The sequence below is a fragment of the Patella vulgata genome, chromosome 5 (assembly GCF_932274485.2).
Source record: "Patella vulgata chromosome 5, xgPatVulg1.2, whole genome shotgun sequence".
NCBI classification, from domain to species: domain Eukaryota; kingdom Metazoa; phylum Mollusca; class Gastropoda; family Patellidae; genus Patella; species Patella vulgata.
The window spans coordinates 39,660,260-39,677,351 of NC_065883.2; the positions used below are offsets into that span (position 1 = coordinate 39,660,260).

The 17,092-nt window shown below is 37.6% G+C and overlaps 1 protein-coding gene across 1 annotated transcript in view; it reads right to left on the reverse strand.

The window, feature by feature from the left end:
* Positions 1-17,092, reverse strand: part of LOC126820656 (leucine-rich repeat-containing protein 9) — a 201,499-nt gene that overhangs the window by 49,997 nt on the left and 134,410 nt on the right. The window contains exon 10 of the mRNA XM_056100793.1: positions 5,579-5,670. Within this exon, the coding sequence (XP_055956768.1) occupies positions 5,579-5,670 (92 nt within the window). The remainder of the gene's footprint in view (positions 1-5,578; positions 5,671-17,092) is intronic.

A 17,092-nucleotide genomic window follows, 5' to 3' on the forward strand; every position in this document is an offset into this window, starting at 1 on the left:
CCCCAAATTTCAGACTCTGGGCAGACCTAGTGTAGCCGCCAACCCCGAACAGACAGACACACAGATACCCGGCTTCGCTCGGGGGTCATAACTCCAAAACCGGAAGTGGTAGACTAACCCAACCTGGCCTATGTTACTCCCCGGTCCGAGCTACCCCTATACCCCAAATTTCAGACTCGGGGCAGACCTAGTGTAGCCGCCAACCCCAAACAGACCGGCTTCGCTCTGGGGTCATAACTCCGAAACCGGAAGTTGTAGACTAACGCCACATGGCCTATGTTATTCCCCGGTCCGAGATACCCCTATACATCAAATTCCAGACTCGGGCCAGACGTAATGTAGCCGCCAACCCCGAACAGACCGTCTTCGCTCGGGGGTCATAACTCCGAAACCGGAAGTTGTAGACTAACGCCACCTGGTCTATGTTATTCCCCGGTCCGAGCTACCCCTATACATCAAATTCCAGACTCGGGGCAGACCTAGTGTAGCCGCCAACCCCGAACAGACAGACAGACAGACAAACGAAAGTCACAAATATATATATAGATAGATTAAACATGTATTATATGTCTTATTATAAAAAAGTCTATAGCGTTATGTTCTTTCGTAATCATTTGTTTAGGGGGGTTGGATGTCTGAATGGTTACCACGTGCGTGCTGTAGCATAAATTCTGTCATTGAGTCTACTGGTGTGGTTTCGAATCCCCAGTTGTACGTGACAAGGAGTAGGGTCGCCTGTCCAACCTCGTGGGTTTTCTCTGGGTCCTCCGGTTTCCTCCCACTGCTAAAGACCCCTACGCGCAAGTGAATTATTGAAAAAAAATTGAACCATGTGTTAGTCCCGAAATGACCTAGTTTGTGTCGAGTGGACGTTAACCCCATTTCTCTCTCTCTCTCTTTAAGTACCTTAATTGTTCGTACCTTTCTAACCATGGTAATTATATAACTGTTAAATCAAACAATGGATAACTCCTACCTCTTAAATGATTTATATAATTAGTAAATAATCATTATTATCTAATGATTGTTGTTTTGTGACATATATAGTATAACCAATATATACATTGTACTTTTATAATCAATATGATACTGTGCATTAGTCGTGTTTATGTTCTTATGATTTGAATTTTTTCATGCAATATTTGTAAATCGCCAGTAGGAATAAATGTCTCTTACATAGATACGTTATGCTGGCTGTAAATTACACGGTAGGTTAGCCTTTGGGACTGATTGTAAATCCCCAGTAGGAATAAATATTTCTTATATAGATACATTATGCTGGCTGGAATTTGCACGGTAGGCTATAGCCTTTGGGACTGCGCTGTATCATACAGTCTGTCATTGAATCAACTGGCTGGGTTTCGATTCCCCGGTTGAACATGACAAGGAGTATGTCGCCTGTCCAACCTCGTGTGTTTTCTCCTGGTCCTCCGGTTTCCTCCAACTGCTAAAGACCCCTACGCGCAAGCGATTTATTGAAATAAAAAAATTAAACCATATGTTAGTCCAGAAATGACCTAGTTTGTGTCGAGTGGACGTTAAACCCCATCTCTCTCTCTCTTTTCATTCAAATATATATCAATTAAGCTTTCTATAGAAGGAGTTCCCCCAAAATATTAGATTGCCTTTTTGAGAAAAAGGACCTCTAAACATGCTCGTACAGAGTCACTAGTCTTCTTTTATACAGAATTCCAACCGCCAAGGGATCTTTTACGGTCACACCAATGTGTACACGGAACTTCGGAATCGCGTTCATGTCAGCTACTCAAATATGTAACTGGTTCAAAAATTGATTGAATATTCAATGAAATATCGCCAATTTTCTGGTTTCGTGCACCTTAAAGATTTGACGTCACTAATAAAAATTTAACATTAATTACAGAAAGAGTCCATGCTCAAACAACGTCATGCCTTTTATCACAGGTGCAATATTCCATACCACTGTACGATACTACTGCAAACGCTAAATAAATTGGACTGTCTTATAAACAGCGCGAGCCGTCGATTTCTATCCAGATGATTACCGGTATAAGATAATTTTGACAAAGAAGCAACAATATTAATTCAAAGACTAATTATTACACACAGCTATAAACTATTTCTGTTACAGGGTCACTATACCCATATTTTGGATAGAAGAAAACACTCATAGTTGAAATAATTTTAGTTCAAATATTATCACTGATAAAAGCACTCTTGAATTGGCTCTATACGTTGACAAAACGTACAGATTGTATCCCCTCTTATGTTTCGCTTAACAATGAAAGGTGCCGTGTTCAATTTTCGATCCCTTTGTTCTGCTACTCCTGAAATTTGGAACTGTTGTACAATGGTTTTATATATAACACTACTGATAGGCCTCTCTGTAGAAGAAGTTCCTAAAAAATATTATGTTGACTTTTCGAGAAATAGACCTCTAAAAATGCTCCAAATCGTAAAAATACGACGTTTTCGATTTTTGATCTCATTTTTCGGCTACCCCTGACATTTCAAAAAATGATACAGTGGTTTCACACAACAGAGTACCCATTTATCTCTCGATTGAGAAAGTTTTAAAAAAATCGTTGGGGGCGTTTCCGAGAAACATGCGTCTAAAGTTGCTCGAAATCGCAAAATACCTTACTTTTCAAGGTCATATAACTTTTTTAGTTTTTGATAGAAACTTGTCGCTGAAGTACCATCTGATAGACAATTCAATTGGCTATTAAACGATATAAAACTTTAACTAAACGACAAAAACACTGTTGATACATAGCATTTTCCGCACAGACGCCCATTTTTCACAATTTTGTCAAAGTTTGGATACCTTTCTTGACTACTTCCGGTGATTAGGGGATTTTCATTTATAGTTCATGGACTGGTCTGGTCCTTCGACTTCATATTCCTGAAGTTTCAGAAAAATCGTTGGAGCCGTTTTAAAAAAATAAGAAATCTACGATTTGACCAAAATGCGAAAAAAAGTGAAAAATCAAAGTCAACATTTCAGAAAAAAACTTATATTGTTGGAATCGGATTGATGTCAGCTATCCAAAAATATAACTGAAATTTAAAAATTCCCAAAAATAAAAAAATTAGAAAATTTTGAAAATTTTCCATTTTTCACCAAAAAAATTAGAGCGACAAAGTTTCTAATTTCCACAGTTTTGAACAGCTATCTGCTCAGAAATGTCTCCAGCTATCCAAAAATGTAAATATCTGAAGAATCCATTGAGAATTAAGAGAATAATGGCCGATTTAACGCATTTCCGCTATGCGCACAAATTTGTAAATAGCCTTAAGCAGTAGCTGCACACCACTTTCCCAACAGAAAATCAAATTTCAGACCTCTGTCTCTTATAGTTGCTGAGAAATAGGCAAATATTAATCTTAGTAATAACAATAGTCTTTCACTGAAGGTGAAAGCCTAATAATATTAATCTTAGTAATAACAATAGTCTTTCACCGAAGGTGAAAGCCTAATTACTTATCTCTGTTTACCCCAAGCAGAAAATTAGGAGAGTTATTGTGTCCCAAAAAGTGTGACGAACAGACAGACCCATTTTAATAGTCCCCTACTTTCTTCGAAAGGCGGGGGACAATAATTGTAGCACCATGGGCCTTCTCAAACCGGTCGGCACATCCTACGTACGACCCATGCATCTTTTCTTACTACATATATTAGTAGCCTTGTGATCGTCTAGAATTAGTCTCTAGCTGTCTTTGCTTCCCCTTCATGTTGTGTATTTACTTCTGTTTTCTTAACCCTTAAAGACGCTCGAAGTGGTTGAAATTCTTATGAATTATTCTGCCTCGGATTATATCGATGACACCGATTCTTAAGACGATATTTTTGATGAAAAGAATTTAGAATGATTTGCAAATTATAGATCAACTTACCCCCAGCAACTTTTTTATTGGTGTCAAGAGTCTATCACTTATAATTATTCGGCAGTAGTCGATTGAAATAGGCATACAAAATAATTAACGTCAGCCTTTATTTAGCCTGACCACTTGACGTCAAAATGACGCTGACCGGTTAAGGGTTAAGACATTTGTCTTTCCAGGAATAACGATGCAATAGTTAGTTTTTACATTTTATACATCATAGCCGGATACAAGCATAGTATAGATTACAATACTAAAGTCATTCTCAAAAACTAGCCAGCCAGGCTACATCAAGCTGCTTAGTAGGGGAGCTAGCTGACCGTTGTTCCTAAACTCGCAGACAAAATTGGCACTATGCCTAACGGAGGGACCATCATGGCCGATGATCAGAATGGGAATTCTTAAGTTGCACATCCCCTGGGGTTAGGGGTTGCACGCCCCCGAAATCGCAGAAAAAGTCAATTTAATTCAAACTTTTGCGGACAAAGTTAATCTTTGCTACATAAGTTCACGTTGCTAAGACAAACTTGTAAAGTGCCCTTCAGAACAAAAAATCCCCTCGCTTCTGGCTTCTAGTGACCCGAGAACATAGGTTTATTTCAAAATATGACGAATAGCTTTGATTCCTTTTTCAGCTGATAGGGTATGGTCCCAAAGTAAATAAAACACAACTTCAGAACAAATAATCCCCTGGGTTCCTACTCTAGAATGGGTTCCAAGCTGAACACATCACAAAATCCTGGTAGAACAAGTATGGCGGACAAAATCATTCTTTCGTGAGAATGGTGCCACAATTCGACCTATAAATATAAAGTACCCACCAGAAGAGAATATCAGCTGGTTTTTGTACTTCAGAACGCCCCCTAGTGACCCCAATAGACATGTTTATTTCAAATGTTACAGACAACTTTGATTCCTGTTTCAGCCGATAGGGTATGGCCCCAAAGTAAATAAAACACCACTTCAGAACAAAAAATCCCTGGGTTCCTACTCCAGAATCGGTTCCAAGCTGAACACATTACGAAATCCCGGAAGAAGACCGATTTGTTTCAAGTATGGCGGAAGTGATAAAGGGCCATAACTCTGGCAGTAATTTTCGGAAATCGCTGAAAATCAATAGGCTTCTTTGTCTCATGACCTTAAACACTGTGTATACATTTTAGGTCAATCGGATATTAACTTTGGCCTCTAGAGCGTCCACAAGATTTTTCAAGGTGATCAAGGGCCATAACTCTGGCAATAATTATCGGAAATCGCTGAAAATCAATAGGATTCTTCGTCTAAAGACCTTAAACACTGTGTATAAATTTAAAGTCAATCAGATATTAACTTTGGTCTCTAGACACTGTAACCCAGGACGGGGGCAACGACAATATACGACCACATTTCAATGTGGGCGTATAAAAAGTACCCCTCAGAAGAGAATATCGCCTGGTTTCTGCACTTTAGGCAAAGGGGGGGGGGGGGGGGAAACAGGAACCAAAAGTCGCAAAATGCTGATTATGTATGAGCCCTATGCTTTCCACAATATTTGAAATTGATCTGTTAAAAACTGTCTCATCTATCACATTCACAAGTTTTAGGAAAAGGGGGCTTAATTCTTGGAAGGAAAATTGTGGAACACTGAATATCAATAGGATTTGTCCTCTATTATTGTGCCATATGGATTTCTGATACTCAAGTTAAATTCTTACATAAATCCATAATAACTTACTCAACACATTTTTTTTCCCACTGTTTTCGTCGTTTTTTTAACTCTTGTGTTTTCTGTACTATGGATTTTGTACCAGTATTCTCTGTGATATTCTGAAATCATAATGATAACAGTTTATTTGATTTACCTGCATTACTTCAATTCCAATTAAGGCATGTTTTATTATAATGTGTGCTAGTGGGTATTTAACAAATGTCATGTTTTTTTTATAAATATAAGTTGCCAGGCAACAAAACATACACCCACAGCAGCTAAGTTGTCCAGACAGTCAACAAGAATTGTCGCATATTTGTTCTTTTGCCAGTAATGAAACATTTATAATGTGGGTGGAAGCTAGCGCATGTCACTATTTGCATCATTGTTATTCGATATGTGAATATATAGTGTGGAAATTTGTTTTTCATGGATAATCATATTTACAACCCAGGTAAGAAACAATAGATTTATAAATTGATACGGTCATGTGTAGTAAATATAGCGGCGAAAAAACTTACAGGTTTACATTAACTGTGCAATTGATAAGACATCATGTGAGCCTGTAGTGTTACAGTATGTATACTTGTTACTGACTGTAGGACATGGCATTTACCTGATACTACTGATTTTAAGATTGTACTCGAGGAATTAATTGTAAGACACCTTGTGTACTTGTATCCGTTACTATCTGTACAACACAACATGTATCTATTAATAACCGTACGACACACAATGTATCTATTACTAAATGTACGACACAGCATGTGTCCATTAAATTTAAATGATGCATGTAAATTCAATACAGATCGGCAGATAACTTTTGATGTTAGAGCATTCACAAAGTTCAATAAAGTGAAACAAGGGCCATAACTCTAGCCGTAATAAACAGAAATTGTTGAAATTCAACAGGCTTCTTCGTTTTACTAATTTAAAGATACATTATGGGAGATATTTATAGAGAGTTGGCCATTCTTGCTATAACAGTTCAAAAGTAGATGATGAAAGAAGAATATATTGAAAAATTCAGTCAAATTACTTTATTCTGAACATAGTTATCATCGTTGTAATATTTGCCTAGAAATGGTAGCGAAATGTGTCTTCACCTTCGCCGAACGTTTGATTGACAGGCGTTAAGTCCACCTACATATCTCGATTATCAAGTCAAGTTTTCAATGGCATACGGAAACGCTTTACAGCGGCCTCGCTAAGTACACTCTATCATTTAGCCTCGATCCTATTGACGTATTTTCATCAGGTTACCCCTTATCTGATTTAATCAATTAGTGAAATCCTATTTAAATCCGAGCTGTAGCCGAGCCATCCGTGGGTCTACAGAGTTGATTTTGGTCTTGTTGTTTAAATAAAGATCTCATTTATAATTTCTATAACATCTGAAGCCTAAATTAAGACTTGCAATAATCAGATTTAGCTCTTGCATAATGCATGTTTAAATAATGCATATAAATTTCAAAAAGATTGGATGATAACTTTTGGGGTTAGAGTGTTCACAAGGTTAAACAAGGGCCATAACTCTAGAAGTAATAAACGGAAATTGCTGAAATTCAATAGGCCTCTTCGTTTCCCTAATTTAAATATTGCATATAAATTTCACAAAGATCGGAAGTTAACTTTTGGCATTAGAGCGTTCACAAGGTTGAACAAAGTGAAACAGGGGCCATAACTCTAGACCTTATAAACGGAAATTATTGAAATTAAAAAGGCTTCTTCATCTCACTTATGTAAACAACATATATCAATTTTAAAACAATTGTGGACGACCGACGGACGGACCGACAATATACGTCCACATTTCTATGTAAGTACAACTCTATGCTGTATCATACTGAATTGGATCCAAATCTGTTAATAATTGCAACCTGTAAATCATTTACGGACAAAATATCAACAAAAAGTGGGTTTGGCACCGCCGAAATGGAAGAGGGTGGGGGTGGAGGAGGGGGTCGTGCACCAACATCAATAGTTGCCGTCAGGTATACCAAGTTCCAAGATAATCCATTCAGAATTGTAGCCTTCGGGCGCTAAAGGCAACCAGCAGCTGCCAGGCAGAATACCCCCACATTTTGCAAGAGATGGATATAGAACAAGCTAAAAACAAACAGGATTTTTTGTACAATCAGGGGCAATAATCCAGAAAGTTATGGTCTGAAATGCGGAAATATCAAAAGGGACTGATATCTTTGGGATATAAAGATACAGGGATCGAATTTGACGGACGCAAACACGCAAAATGCGTGTTGATTTTGTAGACTGCGTGTCACAAAATATGTCACACGAAAAAAAAATGTGTGTAACATTTTTTCACTTATTGTTACTGAATAACATTTCTTCTTTCACGCAAAATCAAGACGATAATTATGACAAAAAACGGAAATTCTATACATTATTTTCCGTCCTAAGTTCCTTGCAAAATGTAAATAAAGCGATGTCTATATCCGGCGTTTTGTGACATCTGCGCATGCGTTTTTTCCCCCCGAACTGATCGGGGTAAAAATGGACACAGCTCACCACCGTCACCCACGAATGTAGGGCAAAAGTTATTTTTAGTCTTTCTCTCCCTTTCCCTTTTTCCCCCTTTTGCATGGCAAATTTTATTGACTTTTTGGTGTAGAATCAAAGAAAAGGGTTTGAAAATACATTTTCTACCAGGTTTTGGTGAATATTCATGATTTTGAGGCGGAAGGATACAAGAGTTGAGAGGTTGGTTAGGTTGAAATGTAGGGTCCAAAATTGCATGTTTTCTTGTCTCTACTTCCAGCTTGTGTATCTCAAGTTTTCCATGGTGAACCTCATACGTGATTTTGGGCAAAAGGTTGCTACATGTTGCTCCATCTGTGGTAGAAAGCGTTCTACCCAACGAAAATTTGGGAAAAAGTTAGAGCCGGTCTAAGAGACGAGAATTAACATTAAAGTCAATGGGCAAATGTTTAGTGATCTGTGGCCAAATCTTATATTTTATCGGCTTGGAGTTTACCGTATTCAATAAAAACAATACACACATATCATAAATGACCTCTTTTAGTGTTCGACTATCTGTCCTTTCATTATTGTCGTTATATTCCATCAAACAAACTCCGACATCGGTCAAAAATATACGTTGATTCACGGACACAAATTGACAAACAGTTTATTAGCCTAATAGTAAAAAACACGTACCACCACAGGATATATGGCGGTTTTGATTTTTCTGGATGATATTTAACACAAATATTGAAAAAATGTTTACCTTTTGATGTTATTTACGACATTTTATTGCTTAATGATGAATAAATACTATAATATAAGGAGCTTTGTTTACGTCACGTGACTTCTCGCTCACTTTTCCACCCGTTAGCATTATCCGTTTCTTTTCAATTTCTATAAATCTTGACAAATTGTTTATACCGATACTTTGATTTTCGAAAGGAATCATTGATTTTCAGATTGAAATAAATTTTAATAAAGCAGAAATATAAATAATGCCGAGAGTTCCGGTAGACTGATTTAATTATCATTCACTTCAGCGTCGGACGTACGTGTCATGCATAGCTGTCCGTGATCCGAAAAATTGCTAAATCAATGGACACTTTTTGGCATATAGTACTTATGTTTTATAGTTTAATTTACTATCCTTGTATACTATTCAAAAAAAGTAGGGGATATTTGATTTTGGGGGCATAATACTAAAATATGCAAATGACTACGAAAAAAGTCACTATAGAACCTAACAGAAGAAACATTTCCAGTTACATGTGACGCCCAAACGCACCAATAGCTACCGCATGGAATGCAGGTGATGCTTGGGATCATCATGGGGGTCCAACCCAAGATTTGAACGACTCTGACTTTGAATGTTACAGTCATTGTGGCATTGAATTCCAGGGTGGAAACATCAGTTTAATTGTTTTAGTGACCAGAAAACAAATTTTGATATGCGTCGGCTTACCCAAAATGAAAGGTTACGTGCCCTTGGCATGCTACAGATCGGCACAACACAGGCGGTTGTGGAGCGGACGATGAATGTTTCTCAGTCTGTCGTAAGCAGGCTATGGTCCAGATACCGTGATACACAATCTGTACAGGACAGACCACGCTCAGGTCGACCAAGGGCAACAACTCAAGCCCAGGATCGATTTATCCATACCTTGGCCTTGAGAAATCGTGTCATCACAGCAAATCAGATCAGCGCTAGTCTTCAAACAGACACTGGTGTGAGAGTGAGTGGCCAGACGATTCGGAATCGACTGCATAGGGGTCACCTTCACGCCCGACGTCCTCGCGTGATCCCTTGTTTGAGAGATCATCACATTCAGGCAAGACGTCGTTGGTGTAGGGATCGTCAATACTGGGATAATCGACGCTGGAGCAATGTGATGTTTTCAGATGAGTCAAGGTTCACTGTTGATTTTTTGGACAGACGTAGGAGGGTGTGACGTCGTCGAAACGAGCGCTTCCAAGACGTTAACGTCATCAGACATGATCGATTTGGGGGTGGTTCTGTTATGGTGTGGGGAGGCATCACTGTTGCTGGAAGAACGGCTTAACGTGTTGTTGCAGGGCGTGTTACAGGCCAGTACTACCGGGACAACATCTTGGCATTCCATGTTGTGCCGTTCGCACGACGTCATGGCCGCCGTTTCATCTTCCAGGATGACAACGCAAGATGTCACAGGGCCAGGATCGTTACAGGTTACCTCCAACAACAGAACATCACCACATTACCTTGGCCAGCACTGAGTCCCGACCTCTCCCCCATCGAGCATGTCTGGGACATGCTTGGACAGAGGTTACGTCAACGTCAACAACGTCCTGCCAATGTCCAAGAACTTGCTGCTGCGTTGCAACAGGAATGGGACAATCTGGACCAAAATGACCTTAGACGTCTCATTAGGAGTATGCCACGTCGGATCAATGCTTGTTTGGCAAACAGAGGAGGATTTACCCGTTACTGACTTGGTTGTGATGCTGTGGTAACTTTGCTGTTTGACCCCGGGTATCATTTTACCCTTATAATGGTCAGTCTGTGCCTTACTTAGTCTAATGATCATTTGGAATAAATCGATGAATGTGAACTTCATTTCATTTTGTCATTTGTTTCTTCGTCAGTTTCATTAGGTGACTTTAATAACACTTAAAAATCAAATATCCCCTACTTTTTTTGAATAGTATATTATATAATGCATCCTCAAGAAGACAACGTTTGAATGAGAAAAAAAACGAGTTTTCAAGGGTAGCTATAAAAATATGTACGGCCGATCATAGACAAACTTTTTTATGTTTTTTCATTAAAGAAAAAAATTTCCCCTTGAATTTCTTCAAAATCCTATTTTTGCTTGTACATTTGAAATCAACAAGCAAAATTTTGCTTGTGTGTTTTCAAATAAAGTTCTATCCCTGAAAGATATGATTTAAGTTTCATCAGAATTGGACAAAAATTGTGACCTCCACAGGGTCGACAGCCTTCGTATTGCATACTTTTACACAATTTGTGTACATACAAAGGGCGACCATATTATTGGGAAGTTTCATTTCGATTTTCCCGAAATTTGAATTCAACCTTCATTATGGTGAAATGGTGAAATATTTAAACAGTTTTTAAAATCGGAAAAAAAATTGTGACCTCTAGAGAATCCGCAAGCTAAAAATGCCATTTTTCACACAAGCAGGGGCCATAATCCAGAAAGTTCAGGTATCTGCGATTATCAAAAGGATCCATGATCTTAGTGTGTAATGGTGATATATTCACACATTTTTTTAAAATCAGATAAAAATTGTGACCTTTACAAGGCCCACAAGCTAAAAACGTGATTTTTTGTACAATCAAGGGCCATAATTCAGGAAGTTACTATCCGATATGCAGAATATCGAAAGGAACCAAGATCTTTGGGTTATTAACTTACATGTTGATAACTTTTATCGTTAGAGCGTTCACAAGGTGCAAAAAAGTAAAACAAGAGCCATAACTTCAGGAGAAATAAACAGAAATTGCTGAAATTCAATAGGCTTCTTCATTTCACTAATTTAAATGATGCATATCAATTTCATACAGATCGGTTGATAACTTTTGTCATTAGAGCGTTCACAAGATTCAACAAAGTGAAACAAGGGCCATAACTCTAGATGTAATTAACAGAAATTGTTGAAATTTAATAGGCTTCTTTGTTTTACTAATTTAAATGATGCATATAAATTCCATACAGATCGGTTGATAAGTTTTGTCGTTAGAGCGTTCACAAGGACGGACGGGGGCGACGGCAATATACAACCACATTACCATGTGGGCGTAGAAAAAAGCGATTTTTCGTACAATCAGGGGCCATACTTTAGGAAGTTATGGTCTGATATGCGCGAATATCGAAAGGAACCAAGATCTGTGGGTTATAAACATATATTTCAAGTTTAAACCATATCGGATAAAAATTGTGACCTCTATAGTGTTCACAAGCTAAAAACGTGATTTTTGGTACAATCAGGGGCCATTATCCATGAAGTTACGGTCCGATACATGCCAATATCGAAAGGAACCGAGATCTTAGGGCGATAAACCTATATTTCAAGTTTCATTGAAATCGGATAAAAATTGTGACCTCTATAGGGTCCACAACCTTGATATACCACATTTTTACATAATTTGAGAACGAGGGGCGGCCATTTTGTCTGTCAGTTTTGGGCCGATTTTCACGAAATTCAAACTCAGCCGTCCTTAGGGTGTAACGGTGATATAATAATTCGATTTTTTAAATCGGATAAAAATTATGACCTCTATAGGGTTCACAAGCTAAAAACGTGATTTTTCATACAATCAGGGGCCATACTTTAGGAAGTTATGGTCTGATATGCGCGAATATCGAAAGGAACCAAGATCTGTGGGTTATAAACATATATTTCAAGTTTAAACCACATCGGATAAAAATTGTGACCTCTATAGTGTTCACAAGCTAAAAACGTGATTTTTGGTACAATCAAGGTCAATAATCCATGAAGTTACAGTCCGATACATGCCAATATCGAAAGGAACCAAGATCTTGGGGTGATAAACCTATATTTCAAGTTTCATTGAAATCGGATAAAAATTGTGACCATTAGAGTGTTCACAAACAATTGTGTACGGACGGACAGGGGCGACAACAATATACGTACATCCACATAAAAATGTGGGTGTAGCTCTGCCCCTGGGGGTCGGGACATGCAGTTGTACTTAGACTATAAGGAATAAACCGTCCAAGTTTAAAGACCATCCATTAATTAAGAATCGTGATCTGTAGGCAACAGACAGAGACATAAAGAAAATATGGGTGTGGATTGGCCCTTGGGCAATCACAAAAAAATAATAGGAGTGATCCTTAGGGTATAAGGAATAGGTATGCAAAGTTTCAAAAGAATCTGTTAAGAATTGCGGCCTGTAGACGAAACAAGATGCACAAACATTGGGCGTGGCTCTGGCACATGTAGTCGGGCATGCACCAAAAATAATAGAGGTCAGCCTTAGGGTATAAGGAATAAGTATAAAAAAGTTTTCAAAATGATCGATTAAGCATTGTGGTTTGTAAGTGACACACAGACTGCTCCTGGGGTGTATGCATTCACCACAAACAATAGGGATGTTCCTAAGGATGTAAACAGTCACTTGGTTAACCGGTCACAGTTCGCGCACAGGTTAAAAAATTACTGATCGGTATTTGTTCTCATATGATACCCGACCTTTAAACCCAGGAAAGATAGCCACAACATTGTTTTCTTTCACTAAGACCACATAAATATTTAAAATAGCACTTGTCATTAGTAATAAGTCTCGGGAAGTTGACGTCTTTAAATTCCCGCTTAAAGTTTTGACATTTGTGTACGTTATTAGCACTCACTGCCAAGCATTAAATAGCCTCAACTGATTGACAAATTAATTATTTTACAGTATTAACCTCATCACTCCACAAACAAAGTCTCAAAATGACACAAGTATGATGTAATGAAATAATATTAAAATAGAGAGGATATAATTGTAAAATTGTTTATATTATCACTCGAGTGCGCGATGCTATGGGGTCAAAGTTGACATACAGGTCATTGGTACCATACGATACAGCATGGCTTGTGATAGCAACACGTGTACTAAATTCTTTGGAATTAGCTGATGTTGAATAATCAAACTTATTTTATATTTAAAGATAGGTTGCCAGGCAACGAAACATACGCCCACAGCAGCTAAATCGTCCGGGCAGTCAACTAGAGTTGTCGCACATTTTTACTTTTTCAGTAATGAAACATTTATAATACACTAAAATCTAATTATAAGAGTAACAACTCATTAAGTAATTATCAGAAAATCATTAGAATTTGTTTGGTTTTTAGAAATTTCTGCCCCATGCTAACGTTTAGTATACGAAATATTTAATATCATGGATTTAGCTGTTCAAGTTATCAAAATTCATTGAAAATCAATATACTTGTTCATTTCAAGACCTTAAACTCTGTGTATCAATCTGAAGTCAATCGGATGATAACATAAGCCTCTAGAGCGTCACAAGATTTTTCAAAGTGATCAAGGGCCATAACTGTGACAGTAATTATCGATAATCACTGAAAATGAATAGACTTCTTTGTCTCATGACCTTAAACACTGTGTATAAATTTCAAGTCAATTGGATATTGACTTTAGCCTCTAGACACTGTAACCCAGGTATCGTTTAATCTAGTGTTTCTAGCACTTATTTCTTTCACATTCGTTTAACACTTGTAAACTGGACACATTATCAAAATTGAATGGTCAGCTTTAAACTGGACAGAAGTACAAATTAAACGATTTATGGTGATTTTAAACAGTTCTTATAAATTTTTAAACAAAGATTTGATATTAAACGAATGTGAAAGAAATTAGTGCTAGATACACAAGATTAAACGATACCTGGGTTACAGTGAAAGCGTCCACAAGATTTTTCAAAGTGATCAAGGGCCATAACTCTGGCAGTAAATATCGAAAATCACTGAAAATGAAAAGACTTCATCTCATGACCTTAAACAATGTGTATAAATTTAAAGTCAATCGGATATAAACTTTAGCCTCTAGAGTGTCCACAAGATTTTTCAAAGTGATCAAGGGCCATAACTCTGGCAGTAATTATCGTAAATCGCTGAAAATCAATAGACTTCTTCGTCTCATGACCTTAAGCCCTGTGTATAAATTTAAAGTCAATCGGATATTAATTTTGGCCTCTAGAGCGTCCACAAGATTTTTTGAAGTGATCAAGGGCCATAACTCTGGCCATAATTATCGGAAATCACTGAAAATCAATAGGCTTCTTCGTTTCATGGCCTTAAACACTGTATATAAATTTAAAGTCAATCGGATATTAAAGCGAGAATTTTAAATTTTCTAAGAAAGTTAAAACATAATTATTTCTATGTCTTTTGCTCAATAGGTTATCAAATCACTATTATACGATCATGGGCATTATTTCCCACCCTTAAAAATCTATGAGACGGGAAATAACACAATTACCTCCCCTGTTTTGCTATTGACAACATGGGGCAGCCATTTTCCAACGTTGAAATTTGAAGTTAAAATTGATATTTTTGCCATTTTCTAAGCTGGCAATAGCGAATTATAGGATTAATAGGATTATTCTTTAACAAGGTAGGACTGTTTATGGGTACCATCTATTTTAATTTTAAGGCTTTATTTTAATACATTTTAAAAATATAACTTGAAAATTTGCAATTGCAACTTTAACTTTAGCCTCTAGAGCGTCCACAAGCAAATGTGGGAGAATAAAAATCCAAAGGTATGCTTTCAAATATTGATTTCATAATTAATCTTATGATAGGAAATTTTTATGGGTTAACCGGTTACGGTTGGGTTTTTAACGACCAGTTAACCGGTTCAAGAATTTTTGAACTGTTACATCCTTAGATGTTCCTTAGGATAGAAGGAATAAGGATGCAAAGTTTCAAGGTGATACTTAAGAAATGCAGTCTGTATATGACAAACAAATAAATACAAGGCTGACCTTAAAAATATCTTTGTTTCGCCTAACGCGACCAACTAACTAAAACCACCCCCGACTTAAATTATTTTATTGCACTTTTCCACAATCTTTTTATTTTATTTTGTGTGTCAACCTGAAATATATCACGAGAGTTATTTCCCTTCACTATGGCTATGGTTTGATTCATTATTGAAACTGGTTGATCAAGACGAAAGCGTCATAGGTGTCGCTTCACAACAAAATGGTTGCAGACGAAAGCACGTCCATTCCCTTGAAATGATTCTGCCTCTATGTCTGTGGTGCGTAGTTTTAAACATGACGACGATATTTTCAATATCTGTTTTTGAGAAAAATGAAGGCACAACCCACACGATCGTTAAAAACGTGTTGAAGGAGTTTCACACTTCAAGTTCGTGGCAAATCGTGTGCGAGTCGTGCATCACGAAAAATCCCGATGTCATTGATTTGTTTGCCAATAAAGAAGGCAAATGTTTCCACCTGGAAAATTATCAAGCTGTCAAATTAGCTCTTAAATTCGTTACTTTTTACGTCAGACCCAAACTTATACAGCTACAGTAATAAGTTTTCTGTATTGATTTCTCTGACTTCTAAAAAAAAAACCGACCTACCGACCCTTCTCCTCGATTGTGGGTCGGGTTTGGTGAAACAAAGATATTTTTAAGGTCAGCCCAAGAAATGAGCATGGCTCTGTCACTGGGGGTGGGGCTTGCACCAAAAACAATAGGGATCATCCTTAGAGTATAAGGAATTCATATGAAATTTTGTCAAGACGACCGATTAAGAATTGTGGCCTGTAGGTGACACACAGAGACACAAAAAGAAAATGGGCGTGGTTCTGCCCCTGGGGATTGGGCATGCATCCCAAACAATTGGGATGTTCCTTAGGGCACAAAGAATAAGTATGCAAAGTTTCAAGATGATACATTAAGAAATGCGGCCTGTAGACGACAAACAACAAATACAAGAAATGGGCTTGGCTCTGCCCCTGGGTGTCGGGCATGCACCAAAAATAATAGAGATCATCAACGATCTTTGGGTTATAAACATACATTTTAAGTTTCATCAAAAATTGTGACACGTAGAGTGTTCACAAACAAAATGTGAACGGACGGACAGGGGCAACGACAATATACATCCACTTGATGTTTTGTACAATCAAGGGAAATATTCCATGAAGTTACAGTCAAATATATTAAGGAAACAAGATTTTATCGATATACACCTATATTTCTATTCCATCAAAATCAGGCACAAATTTGGGCTTGTAGTGTCCACAAACATAATGTGAAATGAAATGAAATAAAATGGGGTTTAACGTTCTACTGTTCTGCTCCAAACTGGGCTAATGAAGACAGGCATACGCCATACAGTGTTCTATGTGGGAAATTTTGCCCGGACAGCAGCACTACGGCCTACCCTTATATCGAATTCCAACTGTCAAGGGTTCTTTTACTTCCGCAATGTGTACACAGGACCTCAGTTTTCGTCTCATCCGAATGACTAGACAGTTGTCCTTATCAGGCCCTCCATCCTGCATCAC